Below are 14,138 nucleotides of genomic sequence, written 5' to 3'. Positions count from 1 at the left end.
GCATGCTGACCCTGGGTGTGGGAGTCAGGGAGGAGGAGTGGGGTCAGTGTGCAGACCACGGAGGAGGAGGAGAAGGAGAGGATTGGGGTGGTAGTGGTGGCCAGAGAAGAAAGGGGAAGGGCCTGGGCTCATAAAAGAGAGAGTGTCGGATCACGCCTCTAATATTTGTCTGTCAGGGCCAGCGGAAGTTGAGACACCCGCTGGGACATCTGGAGGCCGACTCTCCTGCCAGGCCGGGCATGGAGCTAGTTACTGACTGACAGAACTGACCTGACCTGAGCTAGAGTAATCAGCTGCAGTTTCACTTGGGTGAAGGCAACAGTCCAAAAAATAAAGAATTATCATCATCATGGGTCATGGACAGGAATCAAACAAACCACTTAAGGGAAATTCGGCTGAGCTGATTTGAATCCTGGCTCTGTCTGGGAACCAGAGAGTACACGAGATTATTCCACCGGCTGCACGAGCACAATCCTCATAAGAGCATAATGCTGTGTTATCTGCACGCAGAATCATTTGCTTGATTTATTTTATTATGTACATTATATTCAAAACGACATTTCAATGAAAACGCCCCAAAAAAAGAGAAGGGTGGGCACTTGGTAAGAAATACCTCACACTTCGGGTGAAATGTGTGAAGGACTGCGGGGAAAAGAGGAACTAGAGCAAAGGCAGTGAGTCTGGCTATGAAGTAAATCGCAAAGCAGAGGAGGAGACAAACCAGTGCTGTGTCTGCAACTTGTAGGTACAAAACAATAAGGAGATTCAGACCCTCTTACCCATTGAACCATTATGTCTCAAACCAGCTCATTTTAATGGGGGCAGAACCTAAGCATATTTTGTTATGGTAAGTTCAACTGTGATTTATAAATATGTGTATGAGATTTCACTTTCACTATAATGACTTGCATTTTGACACCTTTTTCAAAAATACTGATATTTTAGTATTACAAACCTCTACTTATCAGAATAAATAAAACCTATCTCACGTTTTAAGACCGTTTTAAAAAAGCCCTTGAATCAATGTCCAGTGTTACCTGAATGTCCTCCAGCAGCTCCTGTTTGCGCCGGCGGATATTCTCCAGCTCCTGCTGCTCCTCTGGGGTGAGGTCGTCGGGCACTGTGGAGACACGAGAGAGAAGATGAAGGGTTAAGACAATTAATCCCAAAATGTATGAAACCTTTATCCTTTTCTATGTATATCTGTCCCTTGAGGCATATCTCTGATATTACAGTGTACGGGAAGAACAATTTTTTTCTAACTTCTCTTGATTTTATGAGGTGAATGCCGGCGATAAGAGGTGTGGAACCACAGTGACAGTCATGAAAATGTGTTTTTCAGGAGAAGGTGATACGTGGTCAGAGGAGAGGAGGGAAGGTTCCTTGATTTGTTACAGCATCCGTGCGTAATTAGCCGAGCCTCTAACAATCAGTAAAAATACCAAGAGTGTGCAAAGCTCCTACACCAAGTCTGCAGCAGCACAGTGCACTTTAAACAGGATTTAACTTTGACTAAACGAAACCACCACTGCAGCGCTGAGCATCAGTGCCAGAGTAGCACAACTGTCACAGGTCTCACAGCTCCGTCACTCCTGTCTCTCACTGTACGCAGCTATAATTAGCTTTGTCTGTTTCAAGGACTGAGGGCCGAGAAACGTGTCCCGGTTGACGGAACTGAGAAGCACCACTAGTATCAGCACTCTGATCATAACAGCAGCACAAGCACAATCTCAGTTTCATTTACGTTAGCACTGCACCGCACGCACTTCCTGTTTTTTTTCTTTCAGACGCCATTTAAAACCAAGTAACTCATGCATCAGATCTCCTTTATTTGTTGCTTGCTTGCATGTGATCGGTTTATTGTCAGTCAATATGGAAAGAATGTAGTGACTTGAGGGAACAAACTTTGATGCGTGCATGTTTTCACTTGCTGAAGAAATGCATGATATGCTGATGCATTACACAATGTACAGCAACAATAATCTCATTTAATGACTCCAAACTCTCAGAAACAATGCAGACCTCAGTAACAGTTACAGACATGAACTAATAATTAACTACACAGGGTGAAATTTAAATAAAAACACAAATAATACACACATTTTGTCCCGATTTAAGTGACACACTTGAACTTCCTTTGGCGTGAAATGAAAGTCTGTGATCTCTGAGGTGAGAAACACTAACCATTCAGCCGCTGGGCTGCAAAACAACTTCTGCAGTTTCACAAGACTATATTTATTTGCACGTGTAGGCCGAATGGCAGTTGAACCCTCTGAACCTAAACAGTGTCAGGAGCTGCTCAGGTCACAGCGGTTGTTCTCTGTTAGAAGATCATATCTGTCACTCAGGGGCTCTTCCTCCGATTCCCCCAGTGGCCGAGCACACGTCTCCTCCTGTGACCTCTCCTCCTCCTCCCCTCATTACCTCAGGAGCAGGGTTCAGAGGTTGAAGGGGTCTCGGGCCGACTCTGTGAATGTCTGCAAACGGTTAACTAGGTGTTGGTTATAGAGTGATGGAGGCTGAGGACACAAGGTCCTATTTAACTCTATGCACAACTTTCCATGATTCCACCAGTGAGTCAGTGACCCAAAAAAACAAAGCTCCTTCATCCTCCAACTTTTTGAAAACATTAATTCAACATTAGTCCCACATAATCCTAACTAAACCGCAGAGGTAGTATTCACGTCTAGATGTGAGTGGCAAAGTGGCGTACGTGCAGTAAAGGGTCAGCGGACTTAAGGTGACAAAAGCTCAACAAAAAAAAATCTGGCTCAGCAATCAATAAAAGCAGGGATGCAACCATCCATCCAGAAATTATGAGCTTCATAGGGCTTTGAGAAACATACACAAACACACCATCAGCTAATTTCAAATTTCCTGCACAGAAGCTTTTATCCAAATATAGGACATTTAGTCTTTCCAGCATATTTTATCCACTTATTTCAATAACAGCAGGCATGCAAACCTAAACATCTCGAGGCAAATACCCATGACATTGACTGGAATGTCTGCTAGTAGACGATGAAAGCTCCAAACAGGAGCCTTATGTCAGGAGCCTCCAAAACAAAGCAATGCTGTCTTCCAGTATTGTTTTCAGACAGCTGGGGTGGCGCTCCATTCCGGGTTGACCTTTCACACACCATGCCTCACAGCCTACAGTATTCTCTGCGAACCAGCCGCATCCATCCCAAATGTTCTGGGTTTCCATGGAAACCACGAGGACGAGATGACGGTGAGTTACAGCAAAGATAGGAACCAAAATAAATTGTTTGCACGGCCTTGTTTTTCACTCGGCCAAACAGGACCCTCGAAAGCCTCTCATATCAGCGAAGACATGAGTGTTTAAGATACAGACTGGGGAGCACAAAGAGGCACAAGTGCACGAACACAAAGGACATGATATACGTGGGTGTTCTTGTATTTATCGCCTGCTGAACACAAGAGGATAACTGGTCCAATTTCGTGTGGGCGCTGGATGTTGTATTATCTAACGAAAGGATCCTGTAGTATGAGGAGGTTACAGAGATAATCTTAATGTCACCAACTGAATCTGAGCCTCGCTGATTTTTAATCATAAATATCGAAGATGTTTGACATTTTTTATTCCAAATTGGGGAGAATGTAGTATGAAATCAACAGCTATTGGGGGAACAGAAACCCACAATAGCCAATAAGAGCGAGCTGATGAGGAAACGCCATCAGCTGGATGTCATGTGCGTGTGTTTGGAACCAAAACATGTCTGTCTACAGTAAATAAGACTTTTGTTTACCTGTAGAAAAGGAGGACAAACAGAAATCATGACAACAGTAAAAGTGCGTTATATGTGTTGAATGTGTCCTGGTGGTTGTGCAACAGTCTAAAAAATCATGTGTTTAAACAGCAAGTGTGTGTTCCTGCGTCTCGACTGAATCGTCTAGTGTGTGCGTTCTCACGATTAAAAGATTAAAAATCTTTTACGCGTGTTGCTGTGACTGTGATAATCCTCTTGTGTACAGTTGGCATTATAGATTTACTCCCGATCGACTGGACGACTTAATGTCAGGCTGAGCAAACCCAGACCTTGTGTTCCGACGCACAAATAAAACCGAAAGATGGGACGAGCTCCAAGCAGGAAGTACATTCCTCTCTCTGAAAGCGTGAGGTCAGGTTGGTTGGCTGGCAGAAGCTAAAAGAAGCCACGCCACACAGGACAGCGGGATCTAACAACTGCCACCACAGCGTTCTTGGCGTAGAGGAGCACCACAAAGTGAAAGAGAAGAGCGACAGAAAGGACTATAATTTGACACAGAAGAGGAGACAGAAAGAAATTGAGCAAAAGAACGTGATCATTTGGGGATGGAAACTGTCCGTCTCCCCCTCTTGAGGGACGGGAGCACACAAACAAGGAGCCTTTAGAGAACCAGTACCTTACCCCATCAGCAGGGCAGATGTACGATGACACTCTGAGCCTGCGATTAAAGGGCAGGTTTTCTACTCAACGGGCCGCCCTACCCCTCCACACGTCATCCGACATCACCCACACAATCAAGACTTCACAGAGCCAATCAGGTGCACCCCTCGCTGTCTTCCTGACTTCGCCCAGAATTGTCAAGACCACATCAGGGAAGGGAAAGGCCCCACCCACGCTTGTGCCAAGTGGGTGTCATTTTCCAGGACACAGCAGATGAGAGGGGGTGGGGGACCCATCCATTTAAGTAAGCGCTGAGAGCTGCTTGTTTCTCTTCTGTCTCCTGGATGTTTTTCAGCAAACCACTGCACTGGCAGGGCCCGTGAAAAGAGGCAGTCATCAGAAAAAAGACAGGAAGTGAGAAAGACAGGAGGGTAAATGAGGTCAAGATAGAGTGATGAGAGAGCAACTGGTTCTGTGAAGACACATTTACTGGTAGTCTAATAAAATACACGCCTCGTTGATGCAGTGACTTTGATAAAAAAGTTTGATATGATGCTAGAGAACATTTGGTGTTTTCTGCTCCTTATTCACGAGATGCGATTCTCCTCTTCTGCCTCGTCTATATCGGACTTCAGGAGCCTCTTAGAAGCAAGGGGCCCCTACAGCAATGTCTGGGGCGAGCCTGTAAGTGGTGATTTCCACAGAGCCGCCCACATCTTCACTCCTTTGAGCACTCGTGCTGTCTGGAAAACAGGTCAATCAAGGGGAATATGCACATGGGGGGTATGCATGCAATGAGTGCAGCCATTTAAAGTCAATTAAATACCACGTGCACACACACACACACACACCCGCAAAGGTGCTGTTTCCTTATCAGAGGAAGTCGAAGAGGCTCAGTGCAGAGGTCCACAGACTCCATTTTCTGTGTGAAATATGTTGCTAAAACCAATGTGGGGCAAAAAACATTCAGATCAGATTCAGATCATGACCTTATGTCCACCATAAATGCTCTTTTGCCAAATCCAGGACAGTATTATCTGAGATTTGTCCTGACACAGCCTGGCCCTCATTACTCTCGAGTGCTTTTTAGCCTAAATTTATCCCTCACTACATCCCATTTTAAAGGAAGATCACATTCAGATCACATGCATGCCGATCCCCTTCAACTCGACACAATCCTTCACTTGAGCGGCCAAATCTTGTTTAATTTATATTTTTGACCACCTCATCTTTTGTTCCTAAGAGTGTCTGCGGAGTTCGCGAATGGGCGAAGCAGTTTTCAAGCGAGGGCTGGGTCAGCAGAGCGAGCTGGGGAGGTGACATCAAGGGAGATACCAATTATAGCTCCCTGTCCCACAGCGGCGGAGCCCACTAATACGCACCGTGATTACCATCCTGGCAGTAGAGGCAGATGTCTCATTTCCACCCAGATCACTCAAGAACTCTCCTCGGAAAATAAGGAAATTAGAAGTCTGAGTGCTCGCAGGGATGTTTCACCCTCCTCCTCCTCCTCCCTGCAAATGTGACCCAATTTAGGGAGCCAAAAAAAAACACACAGACGTATTACCTAAATAAGCTCCGCATCTGGCTCCGTGGACGTTTTACACCATAGTGTGGACTCTTGAAGCTCCACAGCCGTAGATGGAGACTTTGTTGAATGTGTTTCCACCGCAATACTGCCTGTGATTTGCTGACTGTGGGAATATGCAAATACATACAAATCCATTCCCGTAGCCACGTGTGTCTGTTCCTGTACGTGATCACATTTTGATGTAGTGCACAAACTGATTGGAGACGGATGAATGACCCTGGTAGCAGCGATCGCTCCCTGCACAAGGTTCTTCATCTGTTCTTGTCCACAGCTTATTGCCTCCATATCCAAACAACATCCATTTGGTCCACACACACACTTTCCATTAGAGTTGATCATTCTCCTCCTGCTGGTCCTACATCAATCTCATCTCTAAAATGCAACCGGGAGCATCAGTTTTCTCCACCTTCTCCCATCCCCCATGCCCCTCTGGGCTCTTGTTGTTGCTGTACAGCCTTTTGTCTTCATAGTATCATGGACAGTTCTCTTTAAACTTGTTAAAAGGGCGACCTCCCAACCCAAAGTCCCAATCAATCGCCCTCGAGCCTAAATCAATACTAGCGCCAGATGTGAAGAAGAAGCAGCCTCTACTTCATGATGAGGTTTAATATATCTAGCACAAAACACACACACATGAGATGGACAAACACATGTGATCACACACATATATATACACACACATATATACACACAGTCAAGATAACACAAAGTGTATTAAATAGAGGTGAGGTTGCTGGTCTGTTCTGCTGTTTCCTGCTTGAACAAGCAACGGTGATTTAAAACGTGATTGTCTCAGCTGCTGATCTCTGATATGAGACTAAATCTCATTACTAAAGCAAATCCCATAGTTACTCAGCCTCATATATATTTTACACACACACACTAAAATTATATTGATTTACATTTTTTTCCAGAATACATACTCCAGCCCTAACCTGAACCTTAAAATTCAATGACTTATGATTTAGGGACTTGCCTCGTCCTCATAATAAAGACAGTACACAGAAAGTAGATGTGTAAACAGGTCGCCACAACATCTCTAGACACACACACACACACACACACACACACACACACACACACACACACACACACACACACACACACACACACACACACACACACACACACACACACACACACACACACACACACACACACACACACACACACACACACACACACACACACACCTTCAGCCTCTGAACCAGACAGCCTGTATCAAAGCAGAGTGCAGGGGGTGTGAAGGAATGCAAGTTAATAAACTGGGCATGAGCCCGAAAGAACTCGTTGAACTCTGACCTCCTGATCCATAGCTGCTGCTGCTGCTGAACACAAAACAGAATCAGAATGAGACCAAAGAAAGGGACCCCCATTTATGGATCAAAAAGCCACAAAGCGTCCAACCTGACCTGGCCTGAGGGTAGGAGGAGGTGAAGGGGGAGAGAGAAGGAGCCCTGTGTTTGGTCGGGGAGGTGTGGGACGGCGAGTGGAGGGACAACACAGAGACAGTGGGAAGAGCGGTGGGACGATCACAGCTCTCCCTTTGTGTCTAAAAGCTGCCTCTCGGGACATTCCTCAACTCAATCTGACGGCTTAAGCATCCTTGGCGTTACTTCCAAGTTTAGACTCTTTGTGTCCTATGAAGTCGCCTGATGTGAAGTGAAATGTGAAAACTTTGTTCCACAGCCAACAGGGTCATAATGTGCATCTGGACTTTTACAGCTCAGATATATGAGCAATAATACCCCCTCCCACACACCCACGAAAAAACCCACTCACCCACACTGACAGCACCACACTGCCCTGTCATCTTAAGTGTCAGTCAGTGGAGCGACAGTCATTGGCCTAAAGGCAACAAGCTACAACCAGGGACGAGGCTGGACAATGATCGAGCACCAGAACTAAAAAGTCAAACCTCCTCCTGGTTGGATGTAAACTGATTCTCCCATTAGCTCTTTATTAACTCACAGATGCATTCATTATCTCCACTGACTCAATCTTCAATACTGTCAATGTGTGGAGGGAGCAGGTACAAGCAATGAAAACTGACCCACATGACAGCAAGGGCCAAAGACCACAAGCTCCACAAACACAGGATCAATTCAGCAAATAAAACACACAGGCATCGTCAAATCAAACTGCTGACCTGACCGAGAAATCCCCCGAAGTGTCACTTTGTTCTGTCTTTGCAGGGAGCTCCTTGTCTTTTTCTACTCCATCTTCATGTAAATCAAATTAAGAAAAAATAAAAATAATAAAACACCCGGCAGTCCCTGCTTCTGTCAGCTGCTGTTTGATGCTGGCCGGCCGCACGTCAACATGTCGAGCGGCAGAGAGAAGGAGCCTGCTCCCCTGATCAGGCACGGAGATACTGCCGGCGTTTTCATACATACAGCACAAATATCAGCTCCCAGCCTGCTCACAGCACACACACACACACACACACACATACATACACACACACTGACTCAGTCCAACTGGGGAAGGAGCCTTACTCACCACCTCCCTCACTCACTCACTCCCTCCCTCCCTCCCTCTCTCTGTTTTGCTGTCACTACCATTTAACATGGAGGCTCCACCCAGTGGTCATTCCCTTTTCTGCCTCAACACACACACACACACACACACACACACACACACACACACACACACACACACACACACACACACACACACACACACACACACACACACACACACACACACACACACACACACACACACACACACACACACACACATATACAAGTCTATACTAATCGATAAAAATATGACTTTCTTCCAATGCTGAGTTGATCTAAGTATATGTAATTGTATATGTTATGTTTATATATCTTCCTGGCGAATTCTAACTTTTAACAATAATTGACAGCATCCACAAAGAGTTTGGTAACTTTTCCTTAATGGAAAAATCACCTGTATGTTCATAATGAAACATTTAATCAAAATAACCTCTGCAAAACTGCGTCAGGTTACTATTTTAGTCGAAGATCCAAATGACAGTGATATCATTTACTTTCCCAAAAGAAAACATGTGCAACATTTCTGAATTTTTGTGGCGGCCTCTGTGCTCGCTAGTTGTTTTAGCTCCTTTACCTTGTAGCTTCTTGAAATTCAGCCTGCGATGTTTTAAGTGTCTCAATCGGATGGCTGAGCCTGATCAGGTGGCCACCGGTCATGTCTGATCGAGCAGAGAACCGGCCAATTATCTCCAGCCAATCCATCGGGATGTCTTTAATAATAAACTAATATTGACTGACCCGCACACTTAGTGTTTTACAGGGCAAGATGCACTATCATCTCCCCCAAGGCCACAGAGTTTGCATATTTAAGGCTTAAACATAAAAAAATGGTTCATTTTCACATGGGGAAGATAAAAGAATCTGAATTCGGTGCCTCCAGAGCCAATTTGTCAAAAAGACTTTTAATTAAGATGAGTATGAATTGTTCTTTGGACACATCTGGTCCGGAAGTGATGAGCTGCTGTCATGAGTCAGCACTTGAAGCCAGGCCTGCTCTTCCCTGACCAGTCATCCAACCAGTCATACTATCGTTACTACCTCAAAAGTCCACATTAACAATGGAGCCTGTGCTGAAGACAATCATGTATTTTTGTCACGTTCAGGATGGTGTCTGAGCATCATCCCCCGTGCTAATGATGCATTCCCGAAAAGATTGCACACTTGCCTTGGGTGCGTCGGCAGCACAGAGCAGACGGGAGCACTTGCCTCATGTCTGCGTGAAGTGGGATGAGTCAACCTGGAGCCCTCTGCTGTGCTGACTGAACTCTGCAGTCCCACAGTGACGGGGCTTCCTCTGACTAATGCCAGTATGGGTTCCATGTGTTTGTTGACAAGTAATGATTTATGTCCTGCATTAGGAAGCTGTATTTCCAGACAAGTCGAGTGTCTCAACATTAAAACAGCAACAGTGTAGACACAAACCTCAGAAAAACATATCTTTGTTATACCAACATTTGAAGCTTTTAGGAAAAAGTCATTTAAGATTCTTTATGATAAAAGAAATTTAAATAAACTGATTTAAATCTACTGTTTGTCCCTCTTTTATACATTTTCTGTGTTTTATGCAAAACACTTTGAATTGCAGTTGTGTCTTTTAAATACAGATAAAACCTCACATTTAAAGATTAGGTGCCTTGTCTCTGTGTTGTTAAAAAATTAAATATGAAGTATATTAACAATGGATCGAAAACCTTTTGGCCTCGTTTCAAATGAAACAACGTCTCATTGGAAACAGTCTCATCTGCTGAAACACAGTTCGTCATCTGGCACAGCAGCAAATTTCCATGACAACTTTCCAACTTGTAAACCACGCGTCTGTGAGAATTATATTTTTGTAATTTGTAATTTTACATTTTTGAGGATTTTTAAGAGGACTTCCTGAATCTTAAGAATCTGAATATAGATGTTTTAATAGAGGGTTAAAAAAAAGAAAATTTAGCCATATTTCACAAAAAGAAAAAGAAATTTAATCTGAAAGAAAGTCAGGAACTTTTCTCTATCTTTCTTTCTTTTTTGTTCTACACCCCTAACAATGTTGTTGACAAATTAAAGTATAGCTGAAAATAAATCTCTGCCCTTATTTTTAACCATTGTTGTTCCTCGTTATTTTCTGTAACTAAGCAACAAACTACAACTAAATAAACCGCTTCCTGTTTACACCGGCACACACCAAGTGTACATGAATGGTGTGGTGATATTTTCATGTGTGTTTGTATGAGCTGAGATTTATTCTGATACGATTTGACACTTGTCTGGATGGAGATTGTTTTAAAATGACGCCGTCAGACCCCCAGGAGAACAATGGCCACCCCCCCAACAGAGTTCGCAGCCAGTCTGCTCGCAGTGGTAACGCTGCTGTGCAGGAATGCTGGGACCAGAGGATGTGACAGGGTGGGAACTGGAGCTGGAGAACGTATAGCTGGACCCACCACCACACACACTGCTTCAGTGTAAAGCAAACATACAGATACTTCCACAGCACAAACATCCTGCAGCTGCGCGCACACACACACGTACAAGCCATCATTATACGCACAAAAGCTTTCTGTACTAATCTCCATTCTATTTCATTGGCGTTTATCATCATTGAATGTTTTGATAGGCCAATGTGGAGTTGTCTTATTGTTTTCCCTGAAAAGCGGGACAGTTATTTCTATCAACAGTGCATGCTTTTGTCCTCTGATGCTATTGGCCTCGATTCTTATCGGGGCTGTGCTACTGTCAACATCCTCCCTGGCCAGTAAAACACACACACACACACACACACACACACACACACACACACACACACACACACACACACACACACACACACACACACACACACACACACACACACACACACACACACACACACACACACACACACACGAGGAGAAAGCTGAAGGAACCCAAATCTTTTTTTTTTTATTTTGACTTCCCTTTCAGCTCATCTTGTGTTCACTTTTTCTGTAGCAGAGCAGTCTAGAAAATTTTGCCCACACACACACAAACTGTAGGGCATCGCTTCCCGTCAAGCATATACTGTCAAACTCTCGGCTTCCTGTTTGTGAGCAGTTCAGATCAGAGGAGTGAAAGCTGTGGCTGAACCCTCCCATCCTGTGGGAAAGGCAGTAAAATAACCGTTCTTTCTTACTTTAAACCTTCTAATCTATCACAACACAACTTGAGCGGAGCAGAAAAAATAGGAGTTAGAGAACTGTTCAAAGAAAGCAGCGCCAAAAGTATCTGCTAATCCATGTCAGGAGCGAAGTATGTCATGTCACGAAAAACATGCTTTCAGTTTTATGTCTATTTCCCGCAGCGCAAACACAGAATAATGCTGAGCAGACTAGGTTACCAGAGCAAAACCAAACCCTGAGCTGTAAACTCATTCATAATGATTTGGCTAGCGAGCTCCCGTCAGCCGCCATCTTGAATTTCTGGGCCTTATCAACACGGCGGCTCACAGAGTTTATTCCTGTATGAAGAAAATGACTCCAGGCGTGTCTGTACCTGCTGCGGACAAACCTGAGACACACTCAGAACAGTGCTGGGAGAGAAGAGAGGGAAATGAACAGCAGGCTCAGACAAACGGAGAAAGAAACGCTGTATGCCACACTCTTGTCTACAGTATTGTCTCGTTCAGATAAACGTTCAGTTCCAGTTGATCTATTCGTGGAACACAGAGGATAATATGGCTTGTCCCTGGCCTGTGTGACGACAGGTCGACATAAAGACACATGCGAACCAGTCATTACTGTCAACAGTAAGTGTGCAGGTATATAGGGCTCTACGGATAAATCCTCCTGTTTTCCTGACAGGCAGCAGGAAGTTTCAGCAAGGCCAACAAATTACAGTCGCATTTGTTCACATTTAATCAGTCACTTGATACTTTAGTTTATAAAATGTGAGAAAAGTTCCTGGATCCAAAGGTGAGGTTAAGAAACTCGACTTGGACGAAAAGATATTCAACTTACAATCATAACAAAGAGAAAAACTGTAAGTCATTATTGAAAAGCTTCAACCAGCCGGAAATTTGGAATTTAATCTTAAGCAATTAGCACTTTATCAAACTTTGTGTTTTCTGTTCATTTGTTCTCTGTCAGTTGAATAATTGATATATTTTTTATACACACTTGGATAGATTGTGGCCAGAAAATGTATAATATAACGTTAATATCTATATAACAGTCTTAATGATATGATCACAAATTATTTGACTGTATTTGTGGCTTTTACCTTGAATAATCAAACTAGTTGGTTTATAATAAACATTTGATTGGCAATTGCTATTTTTTAGCATTCTTGAGCTTTCTATTATTAAAAAGTGATTAAAAAACAATGAATACAGTTGAATCCCACAGGTATCTTTACGTTACCATGACAGATCACAGTGGTGAAATTACTATACCATCTACCACTATTTTTTTAACCCTTTTCATTGACTTGTGATACCACCCCTTCCTAAAAAAGTTCAGCAGTGCTGCCTTCTTTGCGTTTCTGAGCTACCAAACATTAAAACTTACAACGCCCAGATGAACTGGACAGTAAATACTTTTTGTCTACTGCAGGAACTATAAAAAACTCAAACTGGCCTGGGTGGAAAAAGGAGAACTGCCACTGATACAGAGCGAAGGCTAAAAATGTGATTATGGGGCGAGGATGACAGTTGTCAAACCACCGGGGCATTAGTGCCAGGCAGGGCACATTGTTCTGGAGGGCCCATTAGAGCTCTCAGCACCGCTCATTAGGGAACCATTACTGACAACTACTTTAACTTCCCAGACCACCCACCCCATAAACGGCAGAGGCAAATGGAGTTGAAGAGAATCGACTGTTCCCCCCTCTCTCTCTCTCTGTCTCTCTCTGTCTCTCTCTCATCTCTGTGCATGTACCAACAATGCAGCTGTGTGCCAGCCGGGCTGAGCCGAGGGGCCGCGGAGGCAGAGTGTGTGCAAAGTTCTCCCAATCCATCAGCAAAACAAAGGAGCAGCAGCGTATAACGGGATCAGTCAGTCAGACGTTCACTGTTCACTAACACGATTAATAGTGACGCAGGTCCAGGGTGCTGCTAATTAATGCTGCGAGGCTACGGGATGAAGGCGTCACACTCAGAAACAAGGGCTTTCTGTCAGGCTTCAAAGGCGTTTCATGCTAATGCAATAATACACTCCATTAAAAAAAAAAAACTCATGTCAAAGTGTTACAATCGTCTTTTCATACAGGTTAGAGGGATATTACAACTGTCAGAACGGGCTTCAGAGGGAGAAATGTCACTTTTAAACTGAGCTAAGCGATTTAAAAGCAGGGATCATACAGGAAATTGAAGTGCAACATGTGAAACAATGTGTTGCCTCCAATGCTGACACTGCAGGAGTGAACCGCCTGCTCTCACACCTGTTGCTGCCCTCGCTGAAAACTGACACTGGGGATGTTCCCTCGGAGGCAAAAGCTGTTCAACTGTGACCACTGCGTGAAAGGCTGAGCCCTAACTATGATACCAAACTAATGAATACATAACACACGCAGCTATACAACAAAAAGTATTAAGCCTGGCAATACAGACTCACAGATACTAAATGGTGACAAAATAAACAGAAAGGGAGCAGATACTACAATATGTCTATGAATCAAATTAATAACTAATAT

General features: G+C 43.9%; 1 protein-coding gene across 4 annotated transcripts in view; it reads right to left on the bottom strand.

Moving 5' to 3' along the window:
- The window catches only part of cyth1a (cytohesin 1a), a 40,000-nt gene that overhangs the window by 13,152 nt on the left and 12,710 nt on the right, over nucleotides 1-14,138 (bottom strand). For 3 of the 4 annotated variants that reach the window (XM_035180015.2, XM_035180013.2, XM_035180014.2), the window contains exon 2: nucleotides 1,038-1,120. In XM_035180015.2, coding sequence (XP_035035906.1) covers nucleotides 1,038-1,120 — 83 coding nt within the window. Of the gene's footprint in view, nucleotides 1-1,037; nucleotides 1,121-8,131; nucleotides 8,392-14,138 lie in introns of those variants that run through there. The other variant, XM_035180016.2, reaches the window with a different exon arrangement.

This window comes from Hippoglossus stenolepis, chromosome 16, assembly GCF_022539355.2.
Source record: "Hippoglossus stenolepis isolate QCI-W04-F060 chromosome 16, HSTE1.2, whole genome shotgun sequence".
Classification (NCBI taxonomy): Eukaryota; Metazoa; Chordata; class Actinopteri; order Pleuronectiformes; family Pleuronectidae; genus Hippoglossus; species Hippoglossus stenolepis.
The sequence above is the reverse complement of the archived record's forward strand: the minus strand, read 5'-3'. Positions and strand labels throughout refer to the sequence as shown.